Source organism: Nyctibius grandis, chromosome 8, assembly GCF_013368605.1.
Source record: "Nyctibius grandis isolate bNycGra1 chromosome 8, bNycGra1.pri, whole genome shotgun sequence".
Lineage (NCBI taxonomy): Eukaryota > Metazoa > Chordata > Aves > Nyctibiiformes > Nyctibiidae > Nyctibius > Nyctibius grandis.
The window spans coordinates 17,639,456-17,656,106 of record NC_090665.1 but is presented as its reverse complement, the minus strand read 5'-3'; the positions used below and the strand labels follow the sequence as shown (position 1 = coordinate 17,656,106).

General features: G+C 42.7%; 1 protein-coding gene across 4 annotated transcripts in view; it reads right to left on the bottom strand.

Annotated features, from left to right (window-relative positions):
* Positions 1-720: 720 nt before the first annotated feature.
* The window catches only part of PID1 (phosphotyrosine interaction domain containing 1), a 92,791-nt gene continuing 76,860 nt past the window's right edge, over positions 721-16,651 (bottom strand). For all 4 annotated transcript variants that reach the window (XM_068406557.1, XM_068406561.1, XM_068406558.1 and 1 more), the window contains exon 3: positions 721-2,678. In XM_068406557.1, the coding sequence (XP_068262658.1) occupies positions 2,202-2,678 (477 nt within the window). In that variant the 3' untranslated portion in view covers positions 721-2,201. The remainder of the gene's footprint in view (positions 2,679-16,651) is intronic.

Here is a 16,651-nt window from a genome sequence, read left to right as displayed (position 1 = left end):
CATGTTTGAACCCTTAAAAAATAGCTGGTTTGTGTTTCAAAGGGTCTGATTTTCTAATCACACGGATTAGAATTTTCTCCTTTGTATTTCATTTTTATAATTCAAAACTCTCATGCAATCCACAGACTCCAAATGCTGGGGAATTATTGCAGAATCCACAATATCAAATACATTTGTGAGAACTCCCCAACCCACTGTAAATCAGTGCAAGGACATCTGGCTGAGAGGATGAAACAAAAAAAAAAAATCATTTTTAGAGCCATATTTGGAAACACTGGATCATCCAAAGATTCAGAGAGAAACAGCTCTGGAAGCTGCCAACCCAGTGTTTTATTCTCCATTCCACCATCTAACACTGCACCTGAGCCACTCTGTGATTTCTGTAAGCAGGGCAAGATACTGCTCCCACTCAGCAGAGCTTGTTTCAACTGGCCAGGTGTGTGTGTGTGGATATCTCTGCCACCTCCTGCAAAGCAGAAATTATAAATCATGTCCACACACAGCAAAGTTAAAAAAAAAATCTCACAGCAATAATTTACCTAAATATGTAAAAGAAAATAATTTAAAAATATTAAAGGTCATTCTCATGGAGACTGATGTAATACTAAAAGGAAATAAATTAACATTTTCATTCCACTAAATGAAATGAACACAGAACCCACACACATAAAACAAAACCACAGAGTTTGCATTGGAAAGACAGCTTAGAACTCCCCAAGCTTTAACTCAACACATTTTTTTTTATTAAAGTATGAATGCTGGAGAACAGTTTACATACATTGTAAAGCAACAAGCATATTTTCAAGAGGTGTGGGCCCTCCTCAATATGTCTCCATGCTCAATCTACATGCTTTACCACTGGACTCACACTCTCGCATACAAACATATAGACCCACAAAACACAGAGCTATCTATCTGCTTCGATTAGCTTTCTTTTAAGGCTTCTGTAAGGTGCCCTAGTGCCCCTAACATCATAAAATTTTGTTCATAATTATAGTAAAGGAGCAACATTACTTGCAAACTATTGATCTGCTCTTGGTCTTAAAAAATATCAAGTGAAATAAGTTTTTCCTTTTATTTGAGTTTTATTAAACATCTGCATTTAAGAAAGGCATGGCTCTGTATAACTGCGAACAAGGAAAGATAGGGGAATCTTAACATGAGCTTCTCAACCAGAACAGATGTTCAAACCTGACTCTTAAGGGAGCGTTTCCTTTGATCATTACAGTAATGCAGCCCTGGCTGTGCGATGAGGCACCACCAGCTCCATCCCACCAGGGCCACTTGACCAGCAATGCGGAGACTGGTAACACGGAGTTGAGGCTACCATGCTCATATCACTTCAGACCTGAGGTTGATGAGAAGTCACAGTTCAAACACGGACAGACCCAAGCATCCCTCAACTCTTACCAGTGGGCGCCCCCTCCTGCAGAGCACATCAGGGTTGGAAAATGCACAGATAGTGATGCTGGCTTGCTGTACCCCAGCGATCATGGAGTATTTTTGCCCATCCCTTTTTGGTATCCTGCAGTATATAGTCTGAAACTGCAGCTACTGGTGTTGGGTGAAAGACGTGGCAGCAGGTATATTAAGAAAATAGGTACAATGAATAAAGGATAGCATATGATATAATGTGTACATACAAGCATCTTCCATTTTTTATCTGTGAAATGTGAATTAAATGCAGAATGCCAGGCCATTAGTCTAAAAGGCTATGTATGGCTGTCTTAGCCTATGTATGGTCAAAGTATTTTTGTGATGCATCATGGAGAAAGATTCTTCGGAACCATTAGGGCTTTCCAGGATTACTTGTTGTTGTGCATCAGCATCAGCCCCCAGCTAGGAATGCCAGGGGAGCAACTAATAAAATTGCCTGACCAGTCTTGTAAGACAAACGGGAATGACTCTACTTCATGGTGTGCACCTGAACTACAGAGACAAGAAACGGAGTGATGGGTGGGTGAGAGAGATGGGGAGGGAGCTTTTTTTTCTCACTTTTACAACAGCAGCAAATTCCAATGTAACGTAATTACTTTAATGACGTATATCTGTAGGTACTGAATTGCTCTTTTGATTTAAAAAGCTGGTCAGACAAATGTTTGGCAGTCCTTTCATTCCCCAGTTTCAATTGTTGCTTATTTATCTGTCAGCTCTCATTCCCTAGGCCATTTCTGCCTTTGCTGAATCGTGAATGAGTTCAGTCAGCCATCGTCACATTCAAATTCATGAGACACTTCCTCTGATGAGCTGTTCCTGTGGATCCGGCCATCACTTTTCATGCTGTGAAAAGTCTTCTTAAAGGCCTCCATCATGGCGTGGGCCAGCTTCTTGGCCTCCAGCTTGCTCTCACACTCTACAGCATGACAGTCCATCTGGTAGGACAAGTCATCATTGATCTCCCGATAGACCCAAGCAAAGATGTTTGGGCTGACGTTATGGTCAGCAGTGCAGTAGGCTATACGTGCTACCTGAAAGGTATCCATGTGGACTGTCGCTTCGCCTTTGAGGTCCAGATGATGCAGCCAGACTTGGAAAGGGCGAATTTCCAGAAGGGCGTTAGCTGGGTAAATATCCTCCCTGGAGAGCGTGTGCTTCTTCCATAATTCAATGACTGGTTTTTCTGTGCAGCCTGACAAAAATTGCATCCCTGTTGTGGAAACTTTACCCAAATATGTAACCTGCAAAGAAGAGCAAAGATAAGTGAAACATAGAGAGCAGACTTCAGTGTTGCTTTCTGCCAGCCCAGGGAACTTTATCTAGAAAATAAAAGCACCCCTGCCTCTGCAAACGCCCCAATTTCCCCATCATCTTCAGTAAAACAGTTTTCAAACTGCTTTCCAGATATTTGCTTTTTCAGATGCTGACTTCACCATTCAAACTCAGATGTTAAAAATGTTCAGTCTCTGAGTTTCAAGGGATTTCACGCTCTTCAGCTGCCCTGCACCTCTAAGCACATGTTAGCAAGTCTAAGTGCCAGTGGAGCAGGCCTCAGGTAGCTGTGATGCTAACCACTTTTTTCTCTTTCTACTCTATGCAGATGATTCATTTGTATCATATTTCAAACATTAATATTAGGGATACTCTGACATTCTCAGTTTGATAATGCAAGGCTGCAGGGGGTCAGAAAAGCATGATCACAGCAGAGGATTTTAAACTGTTTGAATGGTTTTTTTCCAAAATGATCCTGGTTTTCCACCATTTCTGCTGTTTCTACTTAAGTATTAAGCCAGGAATAGCTCAAAGCTGTTCAAAACTCTATCTTTGAGCAGGGCTGAGACATTTATTACACCAATTTAAGAAAATACGCTGTTAAAAAAAAAAATCTAGTAATAAATCTTAGTTTAATCACATCATCTCTGTCCTTTTCTGTCTAGCTCTTTTGAGTAAATATCCTGTTATCCAACCTGCCCAGGAAAGCAAGGTGGTTTTAGTGCCCTTACTGTATTTTGTTCACCAAAAATCAAATTCACTGAGAGGTCCATATCAAAATTCTGTATTAAGCCTGTGCGGAAAGATTCCCCCAAATCTGTGCAGCTGCTAAAGAGGCTTTCTTCCACTTACAGCTGAATGGAAGATTATTTTATCTGGGAAAAGGGATTTTGTCTAGAAAAGACAGATCAACGCCACATAAATACAGTTATGCAGATTATTCTATTTATTGCTGTTGTCAGAATGGTGCATTTAAGAACAACTATATGAAAGCAAAATTGCTTCTAATTTGTCTCTTGCAGCAGCAACTGCTTGAGACAGAATCTTGTGCCTCTTGTTTAATGTTTTATAACCTCATGTGCATTTTACTCAAGGCACTGGAAGAAAAAAGTAATCACACGCACTTTCCAAACGAATTTCTTCAAAATTCTGTATTAAACATACAGTAACAGCTATTTTTATTTTGTATATGCTTTAAGAAATGCAAAGAAAAAACATGGGATTTCCACATTTAAACACATTAAAAAAATCATACCCACAAGGAATACAGGATTTGTATTCCATGCAAACAAAATTTTCCACAAGAAAAACATTTTGCTGCAAGCTTCATAGGTTTTGTTAAACTCAGAGACCTAAATTAAGCCATAATTAAGGAAAAAGCTTACAAAACATTATTGGAAGTCCATGTGGCTTAATCAGGCCTGCCAAAAAAGCAATTTCATAGTACTGACATTTCAAAACGGGAAGTCTTATTCTTTGCCTATAAATATTCACGCTTTGCACTGGGAATATGTTAGATCTTATAAAGCTTTATATTTTTTGGAACAGTGGGAAACACAACAGCTAGAACAGTTAACAAGGCAAGATCTACTAGTGTTTGCTTTGCTTTATTTTATTAGTGATGAGAATTGAGTTCCCTAAAGTACTGTAGAATAACTTAAAAGAAAACCTCAGAGCTCATAGTGCCAACTAAACACATACAAACAGCACATACAAGACCAAAGAGGACTGTGTCTGCAATGTACTGGGGGGTAGTATTTCAACATTACCTCCACAGTCATATTGCTTTGAAAAGATCAAGATCAGTGTGCAAATTTGCACATTCAATATACTCTCCGAGGGTTTGCTCAGCACCTTTTCATATTCACAAGCCAGCTAACAAAAGCCTAACACACACTGTAAATTAACTGAGCATTTGGGGTTAGATTCAAAGCCCATTGCAGTAACAGAAGTCCTTAGCTGACTTCAGAGGGATTTACACAAAGCCTTTAAACCCTGAGGAACAGCGAATTAGCCTCTTGCTCATGCCCTTTGTCACTGCCCACATACAGTTTTGAATCCCCAGCCGCAGGAGAGATGCTGCCACTGCTGCAACACTTTGTCTCCCCAGTTCCCGTTTGGAGAAGACCCGTATCACTTGGAGCATGCAGAAATAAGCACCTCTCATTAGTGCACAACAGTAAATGCAGGAAACGGTTTCATTACGGACTTGTCTGCAAGAGGATGCTGTTGACTGCATGTGAGCTGCCCTGCTGCAACAGCATGGGGAATGGGAGAGGAGAGGAAAGCAAAGCCAGCTACATCCCACTTAGGAAACATTATTACTGGTCTTCCCAGGCAGTTAGTGCTGCTGAGCTCGGTACTGCAAATTCAGCCCCAGCACACAGAGCATCAGCTTCCCAGCACAGATGACTCCCAAGTGATGCTCAGGACACCTCCAGCAGCTGAGGAGCAGGACCAGAGCGGGTTGTCACACTGGAGTGTGAACTGAGCTTAATGTTCTCTCCACTCCTTCCCTGCCGCTAACTGCAACTCCCTGTTGGCCATCAATCATGCGTGGCCTGCCTAAGTGTGAAGTTACAAAAAAATAATGCATTTCCTTACAAATAAAGAATTTGTATTTCACGAAGAAAAGCAGTGAATTACTCTGAAAGCAATCAAGGCAAAAGTAATGAATAAGAAGGATGGGATGATGACTTGTTTACCAAGATGGGACGTAATGGTCTGATTTGCTGTTCCAGTTCTGTCACAGTATCACTGTGTAGGAACTGTTGGAAAGCTGCTTCCTTTAACACCACTTTGCATCTCCATTATATAAATTTAATTTTCTTTTGAGGACACATTCATAAATATTTATAAGGTGCTTAGACATTACAACAAGGACTTCACAGGAGAGAGAATAAACAAAACCTCTGGTTTAGAATCTCTCCTGTACTGCATCTTACATAGAAACATCAATGCTTATTTTTTTGTTTCTTTTTAAACAAATTATCATTTTTTCCCTAGTTGAGATACGAGCATTTCACAAGAGTAGCATTACCGAAGCTCTTAGTGAAGACAGATGTCTAACATTTCATCACTTCGTGGTCCCCTGCTAAATACAGAAAGGGAATACAGGGGCTGGCGAGGCACCTTGAAGATTCGACACAAAAAAGGCAGCATCCTGTTCAGAACAAAGTTTTCTTCATGATTAAATATCACATAGACGTTACTCATTACATATTAATCCATCTGGAGCTGGCCAATTTTAACATTTACATAATTGCAGGGACGGTGCCACTATGAATTAAAACTGACAAAAGACGGATTGATAGTGTGCTTCTCCCTGAGCTCTCAGTTACAAGGTTATTCCACAAGCAATGTTCCTTGCATTTCAGCTCCTAACTCACCACATCTTGCAGCACACCCACCTCTACTTATGTGCCCAGAAACCACTGACCACACACATCATTAGAGTAAAGCTGTTACAGTACAATCATCTTTCCGACTTCCAAGTTTGCCAACCAAAGATCAAAGAACAGATTATTCCTTCCATTATCAGATGGAGAAGAAAATTATTTTGAGGCAAAAATTCCCACTGGAGGTCTTTTCCATTAAAATCAATGGTGTCTTCTCAGCGTGAAGCCAGCAGGAAGCATAGAAAAAAGAATTCCATTTTTAATACTTGTAAGAAGCAGATGCGAAGGGCACAGAAAGACTTCATTATTATTATTATTCTGAGAGGAGGAGGGAGGAGGGAGGAGGGAGGAGGGAGGAGGGGAAGAAGAAGAAGGAGAAGAAGGAGAAGGAGAAGGAGGAGAAGAAGGAGAAGAAGGAGAAGGAGAAGGAGAAGGAGAAGAAGGAGAAGGAGAAGGAGAAGGAGAAGGAGAAGGAGAAGGAGAAGGAGAAGGAGAAGGAGAAGGAGAAGGAGAAGGAGAAGGAGAAGGAGAAGGAGAAGGAGAAGGAGAAGGAGAAGGAGAAGGAGAAGGAGAAGGAGAAGGAGAAGGAGAAGGAGAAGGAGAAGGAGAAGGAGAAGGAGAAGGAGAAGGAGAAGGAGAAGGAGAAGGAGAAGGAGAAGGAGAAGGAGAAGGAGAAGGAGAAGGAGAAGGAGAAGGAGAAGGAGAAGGAGAAGGAGAAGGAGAAGGAGAAGGAGAAGGAGAAGGAGAAGGAGAAGGAGAAGGAGAAGGAGAAGGAGAAGGAGAAGGAGAAGGAGAAGGAGAAGGAGAAGGAGAAGGAGAAGGAGAAGGAGAAGGAGAAGGAGAAGGAGAAGGAGAAGGAGAAGGAGAAGGAGAAGGAGAAGGAGAAGGAGAAGGAGAAGGAGAAGGAGAAGAAGAAGGAGAAGAAGAAGAAGAAGAAGAAGAAGAAGAAGAAGAAGAAGAAGAAGAAGAAGAAGAAGAAGAAGAAGAACAAGAAGAAGAAGAACAAGAAGAAGAAGAACAAGAAGAAGAAGAACAAGAAGAAGAAGAACAAGAAGAAGAAGAACAAGAAGAAGAAGAACAAGAAGAAGAAGAACAAGAAGAAGAAGAACAAGAAGAAGAAGAACAAGAAGAAGAAGAACAAGAAGAAGAAGAACAAGAAGAAGAAGAACAAGAAGAAGAAGAAGAACAAGAAGAACAAGAAGAACAAGAAGAACAAGAAGAACAAGAAGAACAAGAAGAACAAGAAGAACAAGAAGAACAAGAAGAACAAGAAGAACAAGAAGAACAAGAAGAACAAGAAGAACAAGAAGAACAAGAAGAACAAGAAGAACAAGAAGAACAAGAAGAAGAAGAACAAGAAGAAGAAGAACAAGAACAAGAAGAAGAACAAGAAGAACAAGAAGAACAAGAAGAACAAGAAGAACAAGAAGAACAAGAAGAAGAGCCTGAACAGAATCAACTGTATAGCCTTACTGACTAGAGAGCAATCATTGACAAGGACTGGCAATAGCCACAGCCCAGGCTGAAAGCTGCATCTGTGATAATACAGTTCAGACCTCCAACCAAAGCTCACCAGGCCTGAACAATGCTTTTCCTTCCTCTGAAACACTGGACAGAGGTCACTTGGCAGCAAACATCAGTCCAGTAACATGACTTATTTGTGACAGCATGGCATGTCCTATAGCAAGTGTCATCCTATACACACAGAGGCCAGTAGCCATGTTCCCTCCCATCTAGCCTCAGTGCAAGGCAGAGTGGCCGCAGGTTGGTTGTAATGTGTGAATTATGATCAAGCTGTTGCAGCCTTTACCTGTTTTGGACACTGCATATAAAGTGAGAAAAGGAATGGAAAAGCCAGCTCAGTGCCACTGTGTTAACCTTGAGCAATAAAGGCATTTCATATCGTATCTTCTTCCAGGGGTAGGAATAGATTTCTTTATGGCACTTTCAGTCCTTTAGTTTGTGTGTTCCATCTTTCCCATGGATTTCTGTAAGATACAACTTGCAACAATTTATTGTGCGTGTTAAAAATTATCCACATTCTTTCCAGCCTTTCTATGGCAAACTGGCATTTTCCATCTGATCCTTCACTCCCTGGCAAGCCGCTGTCACCCAACATGACATAAAATACACTTGTGGTTTCAGCACTTCTGTGCTGCAAACATTCAGACCTTTCGCAAACAGGCAAGATGCTCTGAAGAGCTCCTTATTTCACCCTAGAGACCTGCCAACACCAGTGTCAGTATCTGACAAAACTGTCCTCAACAGAAAAATGCTGTGCCTTTGCCCTTTCGTAACACAGCTACAGCCATCTGACACATAGAGATGTCTCATGTCAAAGGACATGAGGATGAATCGATGTCATCTTTCATGCACTGTCCTGGACACACAAAAACATCTGAGTAATTTGACACTGTTGTTTTCAACCCCTTCGGTCCAGTAACGTATAGTGAAAATACCTGTGATAACTAGGCTCAAGAGCTTACCAACTTTGAAAAGATCAACATAGCAGCTGCCGTAGACATTTTCACTTCTACACAATTTGTCAGAAGTATTAAGGGGGTTTTACTTTCCGTACTCAATTCTTATCATTGACCTCACATTGTTTACTTGCAGCCCACAAGAGATAAAGAACAGCTTCGCTCCTGCATGCGTCGGTTGATCTGACTTCAGATCTGACTCCCCTATGGACCATTCATCCATACTGCCCCTTACTGACATGCTTCAGTTGGGCACCTGAAGTTAGGTGGCCCAAATTTTTTTTCTCCTTTTGTTCCCTACCCCTGGTCCGCAGCCTACCGTTGCTCCAAGAAAGCAGATCCAAGTTGTAAAGATCCATAATTATTACATTACACAAAGGCAGATGCTCTCTTGGCACAGGAATCTGGCACAGGAACATGTACACACACAGGACTCTGGGCTATTCAAGATCATGATTAAAGGACCATATGGAAAATTAACTACTTAGTTATTTCTTTAATATAAGTACTTCTTCCACACCAGATAATGAGGGTCTTTGTCAACAAAATTAACAAAAGAAAATGAAAAAAATTAAAACAAATAGAGCACTGAACTTGAGCCAGCAGGTATTCACTCTGCATATTTGCAGTCATCAGAGGATGCCCCAGAGGATCTTGAATCTTATGCAGATCTTAGTAATAGGTGACTGTCTCTTTTGTTGATCCGTGTTTTAAAATAAACATTCTTTTAGCCTCAGTCTAGCTGCAACTGATTATGTTTGATCTGAGACAGTGAGATATTCCTCACTGAAAGGTGAGGCAAGCAGAGGTAATGAGACATTTTCTTCCTGAAATCAGAAGAATTTCTGCTGTGGCAACTTCAGGGCATGTGGTAATGAAGAAACAATTGGAAGAGTCTGTGTCAGGATGCACAGGTATAGATCCCCCAGTCAGCAAGTTAACTGTCAGGTTGTCCCAGCCAAGGAAGAAGCACCAGCCTAAAGATCGGGTAAACTCGCAAAAATATTTAAGAAGAATACAGAGGAGACTTGAAGAAAGGAGCAGCCAAAAGCAGGTTTGGGAGGACGCGTGCATGTCTTGTTATGAATTGCTGATGGAAGACAGATAAACATGCAGACGCTCTCCGGATTAGCAATACAAAAGCCCACGAAGGACAAGAAAGCCCAAGCTTCACCCAGCCTCCACGTGTGTATTGTCAAGGCCAGAACAAAGCAAGCTCGATCTCCACATCATTACCAGGTCTGGAAAACATTGCCAGAAGCTGCTACTCAGAAAACCTGTGCTCGGGCCTCCCTGTGCCCCAGCAGCCGGCCACACCACCAGGTACTGGGCCTGGTGAAGTCCAAAGCTGTCTGGATACAGCCTCATATCCTCCAGTGCCTCCAAAAGGCATCAGAAGATTGCATTAAGATATGGCACTGGTGGATCCCAAACATGACCTACTTCAGTTCAGAGACAAAAATAAATAAATAAATAAATAAATATATATACAGACACACAAAAATGAGATTAAAAGGGCATGTTTCCCCATGGCCACTGCCACCTGGAATACCTCCCCTTTAAGCAGCATGTTACCCTTCTGTCCCTGGTCACAAAGATTTGGATAGACTCTCCAAGAGGAGCCCTGGGCAGCCTGGCAGGACCCACCAGGACATCTGCTTGTCCTTCCGGGCCAGGGGACGCAGTGCAGCATTTGGAAAGCCAGCCAGAAGACAAGGTGGCCAGTGGAGAGCTTCATTGCAATGGCAGTGTGCACAAAGCCCATGGTGCCTCCCATGCTGGGTGGCCGGGTCGGGTCAGGGCTCACTGGAGGGTCACACAGTTTCAAGTGCTGAAACTGGATTTTTTTATCCACAGCAGAGCTAGGATACAAGTGGGACGTCCCGCCGTGCGCTGCCCGGCAGCTCACTGAGTCATGGCACATCTATCATTTCAGTAAAAGCAAATTTAGCTGTAGAGTCATTTGCAACATCTTTAATTAACACACCCAGCTCCTGGTGCAGAGGGAGCGCTCCGTGCCAGCCGGGGTGCCCGTCTCGCCACACCACCGCAGCAGCTCGGCTCTCCTAACCCTCAGGCACAGTGAACTCTGCTTCAGGCTGGCGGCTTTGGGATTTAGAGCCAAAAACTGCTTTTTGGCTCTGGAGGAAAAATAAAAATATCCCAGACATTCCACTGGATCACTGAGCAAATACCATGAACTGCATTCAAGCAACGTTTGCTTAAGTAAGACCCAACAAACTAACTCAGTTAAGGAAAAAGGCTGCACAGTTTCCCTCTTCCCTGTCACTGCTTCCTCACCCACACTGCCCGCCATCCAGCCAAAGCCTTCGCAGCACAAACATGAGGGCCTTTGCGGCAACCACAGGGCTCCTCAGCACACAGAAATACTCAGTAAATGCAGCAACGTGGCTTACAGAAATATGTGAAGAACTGTTTTATTTTGCAGACGAAATTCAGAGGGAGAACAGACTGAGCTGGGCAACCATTTAATGGAAAATAACCATCAACTCTGCTGCCCTCCAGTTTAGGAGGGAGGGAAAAAAAGATCAGTAGTTAATGTCTGACTTATTCCAAGGAATCAGAGAGTACCTCCAGAAAAAGCTGGAAGTGTCAGCACCTCTTCAGCAGCTAAGTCAACAGACAGCATCTGACTCCTTTAGTGGGAACAAAGCTGAACTTAAGTCTTAAAACAATGCTAAAATTTCCCCTCCAAAACAAAAATAACAGACAAGCCCAGCAAGAAATGCATTCAACTCATTACATCTTCAGAACTCCTTCAGAAAAACAACTGCTGGGCAGTAGCTGCTCCTTCCCTCCCTCCGTCCGCCTGTCCCCACAGCCACGCTCCCAGCAGCCCTTCACAGGTGCCTTTATTTTCCACGTGTTTCTCAGCTGTGACTATGCAGCAGATCCTGTCCTAGTTCAGTCCTAGCTCAGTCCCACGAAGGGTCCACCACACAAGTAAGGTGTAAAGTGATAGTGCGGGGCAGTCACTTTGGACATAACTCAATCTTCCAGCTAAATCACTTTAAAGGACACAAGAGGTCTGGTTATTTTTAAGCCATCATTATTCTTCCAGATTTTATTACAGCCTCCGTGCTTCCAGGTAGCTGTAGCAGGTGAAGGAGAAGGAAGAGCTGGAGCACTGTGAAAATGCCTTTTCTTGAAAAATGCTCATTTCCAGTAGAAAGAAAAATATATTACCAATTTCACTGCTGCTTCTGAGCTAGCCTAGGAAAGCCCTTTAACATGGCAGCGGGCAGAGCAGATGAGTTACCATGGTCCAGGGTGAGTGTCCCAATGTCCAGTCCCATATCTGCCAGAGCAGCATCTTGGGCATGGGGCTTTTCTGACAGAGGGCAGAGCTCACCCACGAAGGACCTCTCATTCCTCAGACACCGAGCAGGACAAACACTCCAGGGACCGCGGACGACGGACATCAAGCGCAAGGCACATCTCTGGGATCCTGTTCCAGTGCTGAGCGAGGAACACAAACATCCCAGAACCCAAGAACACAGACATCCCAGAGCCCCTCTTCCTCACCAAATAGAACCCCAGTCCTCCCAGAGAAGAGCTCTGCCAGGCCTCCCGCTGATGGCACCTGGGGAGGGGAGCAGAAGACAAAAACCTCTGCAGAATGCCTTCAGGAGCAGTCCCCCTTACCCCGTGCGACCAGTCCCTTCACTGACACTAATCCACACTGCCTGGGAGAGGGAGGGAAAAAACTTTGACATTTTAAGTTTAAGATTTAGTAAATAAATGTACCAGAAGAGGAAAAATAATTACCCTTGATGGCTTAGTTTGTGAGCTCTGACAGGAACAAAAGCAAACAAGAAAAAGCCCAGTGGCTCCACAGGCCAAACAGCCAGTGCCAGATAAATAAGGCAGGAAGCAGAGCTCTCCCTTGGAAACACAACCCTGAGAAACACAACGGTCCGAGTTTTTCACCTTTCATTACATCAGGCTGCTGCTCAACAAGCCTCCTTATAAACTACCCTCGGTATTAAACTACTGTCCTCAGTTAGACCTAAGAACATCCAACTTATATTCAGCGACCAGGAGTCTCTGCCTAATTGGCAAAATGGTTAACCAAGCCCAAACACAACCTCAGCAAGAGCCAGCTCTGCTCCCTGCAACCTCATCCACTGGACAGGAAGCTCTTTTTGTGGTTTGGCTTGCCAGGATGAGTCTGAAATGAAATCAAGTGGAACTGGCAAACTGCAGCTAGCTTGCAGTCGGAGACACTTGGGTCCTGGTGTGAGTGGAAGATCTATGCTACACTATTTAAAACTCAAGAAATCAATTTAATTGTAGGAGCAATTTAAAAATGTTGTAGTGCAGGACATAAGTGAATGAAAAAATACATCAATTATACACAACCTCAGCAGGGCTGCTGGACACCCTACTGTACAAGTTGATGATTACTTTTATTCCCAAATATTTTCTTTATGTTGCTATTTAGATCACTTTCCTCCTTTGTCTCAATTCATTGCTTCACGTAACTTCCTTTCTCTGTGCCCAGCTACCACTGGGTTGAAATGAATTCTTGGATAAGCCAGTACATTTCCCACTGTCCTTCAGGAGTCTTCCCAGGATGAGGAGAGATGTGGAGGCAGCCAGGGAAGTGAGAGCAAAATCAATCCACACTGCAGTCACTAGTTGCAATAGCTTGGAGCTTCCTTCACACAAAGTCCTTCCAAAACCTCTCCTCTGCCACCTCAAAACCTTCACTTTGAGAATGTCCCTCCTACCAGGAGAAAGTGGTGTAAGTTTGTACGATCATCAACAGACATCTACCTTCACATTCATATTCAAATTACACACAAGCTTTTTTTCCCTACACATTCTTTATTTACAGGAGGTTGAAACCAAGCGTGGAAATCTGATTAAGCAACTCATCATGTTTCAGAAAGCTTTTCAGTGCTGGGCTCCTCACAGCTCGTCTCGTAGCAGGGGGAAGGAGCCCTCAGGTGGAGATGGGGAGCATGCTATTTGCTTTTACTTCGTTCCCCTTCCTTTCCAACCCGCAGAAAGCTCACTTTGGCACCAGTCCTATAAAAACTCCAATTGTACTTAATGGAACATGCAAAGAGTGAGCATGGGAATGGCTATATAACTTGGGCCACCATTTCCATCGAGGCATGTGCATTTTACATACTCTCGAAGACTTTGGGCCCTGAAGTACTCCCAGAAAGCCATGTAGAGTGCACGTTTTTCAGGATCTTTTATGGCTAAGAGATCTGTCCTCAGGGTTCCCTTGTTAGAGCATTCCCTTGTATTCCTTGTATTTCCACTTTAGTTCTTCCTTTTAAAAGAAGATGCCAAGTAATAAAACTGAACAAAGCCTGTGTTACTAAGACATTCAGTTCTGGAGACCAAACTTCGCAACTGCACTTGCTTCCTGGCACAACCTGACAACACCTGAAATTAAGAGCAAAGGGGAAGGGAGCCAGCTTCAGGGACCACTGAAGATGACTACAAATTGGGTTTGTATTTAACGGGAAGTGTCAGGCCTACATTGCAGGAAGAACAGAAGAAAAATAATGACAACTAAACCATTTCAGTTCTTCCTCCCCCTGAGTGCTGTAAGACCAGTAACATTCAAAAAAAGAGAAAAATTATGAAACAACCCACGGACACGAGAGACTCCCAGAAATGGCAGCACTTACTCCTTCTGCTATCCTCCTCACACTGCAAATGAAACGCATTCCCTGAAGAGAACGGGGGAACACAGAAATATCACCCCCTATGTAAATGTGACTATACCTGCATCTGCAAAGTCTCCTATTAAGGTACTTGCTCATTAGTTTTACATCTCCTTCATGCATCACTATGTGAAATGAGTTCCATGACTTAGCAAAACCCTTAGAGATTTTTCCAGCTCTCACAGGTTTTGGCATCTCCAGGAAAAGTCTTATTCAAAGGCTGGAGAAGAAGAAATACAGTGCCTACACTGGGATGGATCTCTTACGCTGCAGCAATGAAAAACAGACCTTGCATATTTCAACTTAATAAAAAGCATTAAAAACATTATTAAAAAGAAAATACAGTTGAACAACTCTCTTTATTGCTAAATGAGCCCTTAGATAAATATGCCTGATTATCATTTATATTTGTTTGTGTTATCAAATTCTGGATCAGGGTCATAGCAACACAGGCTCTGCACAGACAGAAAGAATACAATCTCACTGCCTCTATGGTTCATGACACTATATTACAATTTAACCAGAAATTTCCCACTCAACAATGCAACAGTATGTTACAAGACTAAACAAAAAAATTTAAAAGAACACATATGTATAATGATGGAAAACAATGGTGCCATACCGTTTTTAATTCATTTCCAAAGCCGTGGTTCACAGTGCCTCCAAGGTCCTGTTTTCACAATGGATTTAGTGCTTGTCTGTGCCTTCATTACAGTCACTTCCCATTGGGATAATGTCTTTCCAATCAGTACAGAAAGATCTGAAATCGTTCCTCAGCCCGTGTGAGCATCCAGTAAATTGGGTATTCATGCAGGCTACCTGGGCTCTGGAGAGGAAGGATTCTCCTGGGAATCTGGGCAGCGAGAGCTCTTTTACAGTGGCACAGAGGGAGCCTGCCTCCTTTTCTGGCTAATTTAATCACATCATCACCTGTACGCCTCTCAAAAGAAAACTTACATTGCCTCCAACCCATTCTTTTGGGGCCAGAAAGCACAGTCCTTAACCACCTGGAAAAAAAAAAAAGAGACGTGGATACTTCCATGGTGCTAATTTCGGCCGAGATTAAAGGAAAGACCAAGCCTTGGTTTGGAGCGCCTGGAAGGCAGCACTCCAAAGTGGAGGACTGTCTGGAGGAAAGAAAGGGAGAGGGGCAAAGGTCCTCTTCTCTGGGGACAGCTCTACTTATCACTGCTGCAATTTAGATCATCTATTACAGCAGCCTGCCCCCAGTGCAATTCAGATGGCTGCAGGTCAGACCCAATCGCTATTTGCACCAGTTGTACAGCAAGCTCCTAGGAGCTCCCTTCATATCTGCAGTTCATCTCTCTGGTATTACAGAGGTCATGGCTTTTACAAAGGGCAGAAAATTCATTTTTGTAGTTTCCACTGGCCCTGAAGTTGACTTTGCAAAGACAAAATCTATAGTGAATAGCCCCGCTGTTGATCTGTTTGACAAAGGACAAACCAGTGCAAATTTTAGGTACTGAAGGAAAAAAAAAAGAAACTATTTATGATAGAAATAAATAAACCTTTCACTGTTTTTCTTGACACTTATTGTCTTTGTGCAACAACAAATACCTGCAGTTAAAAATATAATAATCAATAACATTATAAAAAGGCCCCAGTCTTGCAGTTCTCAGGCAACCAAAACTGCCATCTGGACTTAAATTTCTCCAATTTATCTTTGCAGCAGATTTCTGTATTTGTATGAATACTAAGAAAGAAAGGATATAAAGATACGGTAGCAAAACACAACAGCGGGATCAATACTGATTCAGAGTAACCACTCAACCTGAAGAGCATCACACTCATCTACTCTCCATAGCCTATGTTGCTTTAGGAGAAGTGAGGGTAAAAGAAATACAACAGCAGCTCCACTCATTCCTATTTTCTGTCGTCTTCTTCGCAGTGCGGCAGTCGCTGGGACAACACGGCCAAGCCATAGGGAGCAGGGAGCCTACTGAGTGTTTTGCCACTGAAGCTCAGACACCTTTACTCCAGTTGCTGCTTGGTCGACCTGGGGACGAAGGGTCAGTTCTGGATAAAGCAACACTAACTCTCTGAAATCACTCTTCAGCATGACAACAGAATACAGCTTCCTAAGGCAACGAACGTTACAGTGTTATCTGTATGACATTGTCTCTAAGCAAAATACATCCATCCTATGAAGCACAGGCCATTCCGTAGCATAATAAGCACAATGAGGTCCCACCAGTCAAAAGTTAACATATTGCTAACTATGACTGCAATATGTATCTGGTAAAAATCTCAGAAGTCTGATGATTGTTTTCTATATAAACAATTAGTCAAACACTTTCCATCAACAAGGTGTTTCACAGCTCTGTAACAAGTAAAT